We start from the raw sequence: 7,149 nt of genomic DNA on the forward strand, positions 1-7,149 counted from the left end.
AAAAATGAATAAAAAATTAATAAAATATTAAAGAATATATAATTAAAATATACAAATAAAAATATACAAATAAAACGATTAAAATATATAATTAAAAAAAATATTAAAAAATAATAAATTAAAGAATATATAATTAAAAAATGATTAAAACAATAAAATATACAAATAAAACGATTAAAATATATAATTAAAAAAAATATTAAAAAATAATAAATAATCTATACACATCACCAATCGTCATCATCACTGAAACACACAAACAAAAAAAAATTATTACTATTAAGTTTGTCTAAAAGAAAAACATATGTTATTATAATTTTTTTTTGTCTATTAGGTATCATCAAAAATGCAAGTTAATCCAGCCGCGATTCGTGCAATCAATGATAATGTCATCCGCCTTCGTTGGGACCTAACCCAGCTCGATGAGATGTACCTTCAGTCAACACTTCAACAATACAAGACTCATATCCTAAACCGTTTGAAGGAAGAAGGTAGACGCTTCGACGGCAACGTAAAATGGTAAGTGTGACTACTTACATTCATCAATTACTCTTTGTTACATTAACAATACATATTTTCTTCACATCTGTAAAGATACTAATACATCTGTATTTTTTTTTGTATAGGTATGTTGCGGTAAATGTCGAACTAAAAAAGCAGACGACTCTCGAAGGCGGAGTAGAGACGTCATATACCAACGTTTATTTGCACGGACGGACGAAAACAATTATAAATATGGAGGAGAACACCAACGTTGTCGATGAACAGTGGGTGGAGTCCGTCGAAAAAATCGTCGAGACGATGGTGAACTTCATCAACAACGGTAGCGGATGGGTAATGCATAAAATAATTTATATAGACCTAAATGTTATTCGTTACCGTCCGCTATACGGTGCTTCTTCCTCCTATATACGTACTCCAAAGAAAATTTTAAAAAGAGAGGCAGTAATTAACGTAAAGAATCCACATGACCAGAAATGTTTTCTCTGGTCAGTTTTAGCATACCTACATGACCAACCTGGTCGTAACTACCGTCAGACGTGGTATGCTAGGTACGAGCATGATATAAACATGCTTGGGATATTATACCCTGTAAAAGTAAGAGATATTAATCGCTTTGAGATGTTAAATCCCACAATAAGCGTTAATGTCTACGGGTATGAGGAGGAAAACGATCGTGTCTATCCGGTACGCGTTACCGAAAATCACCATCGTGAAAACTGCATACACCTATTGCTGCTTACAGGAGAGACTAGAGAAAAATTTCATTACTGTGATTAATACCAAACCAGGTAAAAACGGACTTTCTCGACTCCTGACGGGTCTAACAAAGGCCCACTGTGCTAGTAGATACTGTCCTTACTGTTTGCACCGTTTCAGCTCATCAGACCCACATGTCGCTGTACAAAATCTACAGAAACATCTGATCGAGTGTAAGCGACACGGTGCACAACGAGTAAGGCTTCCCAAACCGTACAACCAAAAGGAATGCATAATGAAGTTTAGGGACTACTCGTCCACGCTTCGCGTTCCGTATACGGTGTATGCAGACTTTGAATCATTTGTACATCCGATGGACACTGCCACCCCTAAACCAAACACTAGTTTTACCGATAAGGTAGCCCATCATCTTCCGTCCGGTTATGCATATGTAATCGTTGACGAGGAAGGACAGATTTGTGAAGGTCCTGTAGTGTACCGAGCGAGAACAGATGGTGAAAATATCGTTGAAAAGATGCTGGACGAATTGCTCGATCACGCTGATAGATTGCACAAAATTATGATTACCGAAAAACCGATGGTGATGACTCCCGAAGACACTGAAACATTTCAAAGGGCTACCGAGTGTTTTCTTTGTCATTGTGAGTTGAACGACGATCGTGTACGTCATCACTCACATACCACAGGACGGTTTCTCGGTGCATGTCATAACGAGTGCAATTTAAATTGTAAGCGCACCGAGCATATTCCAGTATTTTTTCATAACCTCCGCGGATACGATAGTCACCATATAGTTCAAACTTTGGGGAAATACAAACACCAACACAAAATAAACTGTATCGCCAACACGTCCGAGCGATTACAGTCACTGTCCATCGGACCATTGAGATTTTTGGACTCTTTACAATTCCTTCCGTCATCCCTCGAAAAACTTGTAGAAAATTTAGTAAAAGATTGTCAGAACAAATACGTTGTTTTTAAAACACTCACCGCCCACTTCCCGCTACCAGAAAAAAGGTATTTCTTAATCCGAAAAGGTGTCTACCCATACGAATACATGACACATGTAAACAAGTTTTTCGAAACCCAACTTCCACCGCAGACGGCGTTCTACAGCACGCTAAGAAGAGAGAACATAACAGACGATGATTACAGCCATGCCCAAAACGTGTGGGAATCGTTTGACTGCAATACGTTAGGCGATTACCACGATCTTTATCTTCTTAGCGACGTATTATTGTTGGCAGACGTCTTTGAAAATTTCCGAGTACGTTTATGCAATATTACGGTTTGGACCCCTGTCACTTTTACTCCACCCCCCCCCCCATTTCACGTGGAACGCCATGTTAAAATTTACCCGACAAAAATTGGAACTGTTGACCGACATAGATATGCATCTGTTTGTTGAAAAAGGTACACGAGGTGGTGTAGCAATGATTTCAAACAGGTACGCCAAGGCGAACAATCCAACCATTCCAGATCAATATGACCCATCCGAACCCACCTCCTGGGTTCAATACTATGATTGCAACAACCTTTACGGTACAGCCATGGTTGAACCCCTACCATATGCAAATTTTAGGTGGTTGAGTAGTGAAGAGATTAACATTCTCAACATCAACAATGTTGACGATCGTGGAGAAAAGGGCTATATATTGGAAGTGGATCTCGAGTATCCACAACACCTACACGATCGTCATAAGGATTATCCCCTTGCGCCCGAACGACTAGTACCAGTTGACGAAATGTTGTCACCTTATTTGAATGATGTACAAAGATGTCCCGTAAAAAAACTAATGACAACATTGTTAGACAAAGAACATTATGTCTTACACTACAGAAATCTAAAACTATACACCCGCCTCGGTTTAATCGTGAAACACATTCATAGAGTTCTGGAATTCTCCCAATCGCCTTGGTTGAAACCGTACATCGATTTCAATACCGAAAAGCGTGCACAAGCGCGAAACAGTTTTGAAAAAGACTTTTTTAAGTTAATGAATAACGCGGTGTATGGTAAGTCATTGGAAAACGTTCGTAACCGAATAGACTTCCAACTCATCACTAACGAGCGTAAACTGGATAAAGCAATAGCGAAACCGAGAGTTAAAGCTTGGTACATCTATAACAAAGATGTTGTGGGGATAAGTTTGAAGAAAACGGAAATATTCCTCAATCGTCCAATATACATCGGATTTACCGTATTGGACATTAGTAAAGCCATCATGTACGAATTCCACTATGGTTACATGGTGGAAAAGTACGGTGATAACATAAAGCTTCTAATGACTGATACTGATAGTCTGATGTACCATATAGTGACGGATAACGTTTACGACGATATCCTTTACGATATAGATCGATTCGATACTTCAGACTACTCCCGAGATCACATGTGTTATAGTAATACCAATAAGAAACGTCTTGGTAAGTTTAAGGACGAGATGAATGGAAGGGCTATTCGTGAGTTTGTCGGTCTTCGTGCTAAGATGTATAGCATTCTCGAATTCGACAAGAAGGAGAAGAATGTTGCAAAGGGTATTCCTAGAGTATCCATTGCAAACGATCTTAGACACGATCTGTACAAACAAAGTCTTTTTAAAGATCAAGTTACATACACAAGTGCGTATGGAATCAGAAGCACTTTGCACAATATCCATTCCATTAATCAGTCTAAGAAGTCGCTATCACCGTTCGACGACAAACGATTCATTTTACAAAACAGAATAAACACAGTTCCATATGGTCACTACAGTGTAAATAAAACAAAACGTAGGCCGTCCGAAACCGTCGATAACCCAAACCACCAAAAGAGACCAAGAATCGATCACGATGTCCTCATATCCCACGGTCATGACTATTTACATTAATTATTGCCTCCACCATTTACAATAAAAAGTGAAAACAAACTATAAAAATTATTTCTTAAAAAATGTGTATCTTGTTTTTTTCACTTGTAAAATATTTAATATATATTGTATAAACAAATATGTAAATTATTTAATATATATTGTATAAACAAATATGTAAATTATTTAATATATATTGTATAAAAAAATATGTAAACTTATTAATATATATAATAAAATTTTTTCTTAAATTAATTGTGTATCTTGTTTTCACTTGTAAAATATTTAATATATATTGTATAAACAAATATGTAAATTATTTAATATATATTGTATAAAAAAAATATGTAAATTTATTAATATATAAAATAAAAATTTTTCTTAAATTAATTGTGTATCTTGTTTTCACTTGTAAAATATTTAATATATATTGTATAAAAAAATATGTAAATTTATTAATATATACGTATATAACATAAGAAAAAAAATAAAAACTTTTCTTAAAATAAACAAATATGTAAATTATTTAATATATATTGTATAAAAAAATATGTAAATTTATTAATATATAAGTATATAACATAAGAAAAAAAATAAAAAACTTTTCTTAAATTAATTGTGTATTTTTTAAAAAACCCATTACTTACTCAGTGTCACTGTCACTATCACCTCTCCACGGACGTTTCTTCCATAGATTCTTTATATTTACCGAAGAGTGGTAAAACAGATCTTTAGTCCAATAACTAAGACGTATTCGACGGTTACTACAAAATCGACTCCACGGTGAACGTACATCATAATATGGTATATGTATACTGTCATCTTCGGGACGCGATTTTGTAATCATAACCATCGTCTGTGAACATCTCATTTCCATAAATAAAAAAGAATCTATTATGTCTCTGATGGTCGCTGGGTATGAATGCAACTCCCATGACCATGAGGGACCATAACTGTCGACAGGCACCTCCACCAACATAAACATCACCGGTCCCGCATCGTTCCCTATTAAGGACGTTCGAAAGATATGCCGTAGCATATCCTTCATCTCGTCCTCATCCCGCTTCTTCTCGGGTGGCGATCGTAAATAATTAGTTATGATCGCCACCCATGAAAGGTACGCTAACGACGGAGCCGGCATGGTGATGTGATAACAAGTGAATGATGTACCCCTTTTTGGGTGTACTATATATATGCAATACGTGACTGAATACCCCCCCCCACCATATCACTTTGTCAGCCCACACCTCCTAACTTCTAATCACTAGCTACAAACTAATACCATATATAAAACATGAATTATAAATAATACAAAACAATAATTATAAATACAAAAAATAATCTACTTACTCACTAGACCCCAATCGTTTCGGTCTCTTCCACCGATTTTTTATGGATGTCGATGAGTGCATACGACGACGTTTAGTAGTACCGGATAGTTCCCACCGTCCAGTACTAAAACGTATTTGATCCTGACGACCAAATAGCTCCCATGGTGGACGTACTCTGTAATACGGTACACGTATACGAAGACCGTCTGGAGGCGATTTGGTCAACAGAACCAACGTATCACCTGCTCTTCTGACATTCAAAAAAGACCGGATTACGTACGATATGGATTCTAGCGTTGAATATAAACCCCAGAACCCGTGGTCATACCACACCTGCTCCGTCGCCCACAACTCTGGTCCCGCATCGTCCTTTATAAAAGATGTTTGAAAGATATGTCTAAGCATATCTTTCATTTCATCTTCCTCCCACGTTGTCCTAGGTGGCGATTTTAAATAATTTGTTATAATCGCCACCCATGAAAGATATGCTAACGACGGAGCTGGCATGACGATGTAGTAACAAGTGAATAATGTCTTACTTTTGTGTGTATTATATATATATGTAACTGAATAACCCCCACCCACAACGTAACATAACACTTTGTCACCCATGTAATCGTACTTTGTAATCAATAGCTACAAAAAAATACAAAACATGAATATAAAAAATATATATTTACATACCTGGTATGCATCTGGCGGTATGAGATTGTCACTCGCCGACAAGAGTGCACACCGACCATAGTCGGAAAGCCCTCTTACCGCACACACCTCACAGAAATGATGACCGCAAGGGGTCAAAGAAACATCCACCCTATTTGATAAACAAATAGGGCAGGTGGTCTCCTCACCTATACGATCATTGTCCCTGTGAAGGGAGAGTCGGCGAGCGACCAACCGTTGACGGTCGTGGTACTCCCGTCGTGGCGCAACACCTCTACCACGTGCCGTCAACAACGCCCTCACCCGCGACGTCACATCTTCTCTTTGACTTGATGATGATGGTGGCGGAGACGCCGGTGTGTAGTCAATCGGCGACGTAGGCGCCTCCGCTGCGGCGACTGGTAATGGTGGAGGAGGTGGTGTTGCTGCCTGCGGTTGTGGTGGTGGTGGTGGTGGAGGCGTAGCCGGTGGAGGTGGTAGAGGCGCTGGAGGTGGTAGAGGCGCTGGAGGCGGCGTGGCTACTGCCTCTGCTAGTTGTTGGGCCTCCACCAAGCCCTCATTGGCCCGTATATAGCTTATACACCGCCTTTTCAGACGGTGCATACAGTTCACCAAATCGACAATGCTGTAGAACGCCTCCACCTGCTGGTTGCGGTTGCGTTGCAACCGTCCACCACACCGACGGATGTCAACCAACCCATCCATGATCTCCCTTATATCATCTGACATAATGAAAATAAAAATGAACGAAGTTTAAAAAAAGTTAATGAAAATAAAAATGAACGAAGTTTAAAAAAAAATATTAAAAAAAAAATATGTAAAATAATAAAATATGTAAAATAATAAAAATTAGTAAAATAATAAAATAAATAATGAAATAAATATAGTAAAGTAATATAATGCAACTAACAACTACCGACTGAAGCGCAAGACTAATGTAAAACAATGTTGCACTCAGCTAATATATAAGTAAATGGCTAGAAGAAGATAGAAAATATTTTGTGTATGTAAACTTCTTTTGTCTTTGTTAATCGCAAATAAAATATTATACACACACACACACACACACATAGTACATTAGTTAT

At 37.5% G+C, this 7,149-nt stretch overlaps 1 protein-coding gene across 1 annotated transcript; it reads right to left on the reverse strand.

Moving 5' to 3' along the window:
• Positions 1-228: 228 nt before the first annotated feature.
• LOC142320130 (uncharacterized) lies at positions 229-6,777 on the reverse strand. Its single transcript, XM_075357810.1, has 2 exons — positions 6,086-6,777; positions 229-246 (listed from the first exon to the last, which is right to left on the reverse strand). Exons 1-2 carry the CDS (start codon positions 6,767-6,769, stop codon positions 244-246), a joined length of 687 nt encoding a protein of 228 aa, XP_075213925.1. The 5' UTR covers positions 6,770-6,777; the 3' UTR covers positions 229-243.
• Between the last annotated feature and the right edge of the window lie 372 nt (positions 6,778-7,149).

This window comes from Lycorma delicatula, chromosome 2, assembly GCF_047948215.1.
Source record: "Lycorma delicatula isolate Av1 chromosome 2, ASM4794821v1, whole genome shotgun sequence".
NCBI lineage: Eukaryota > Metazoa > Arthropoda > Insecta > Hemiptera > Fulgoridae > Lycorma > Lycorma delicatula.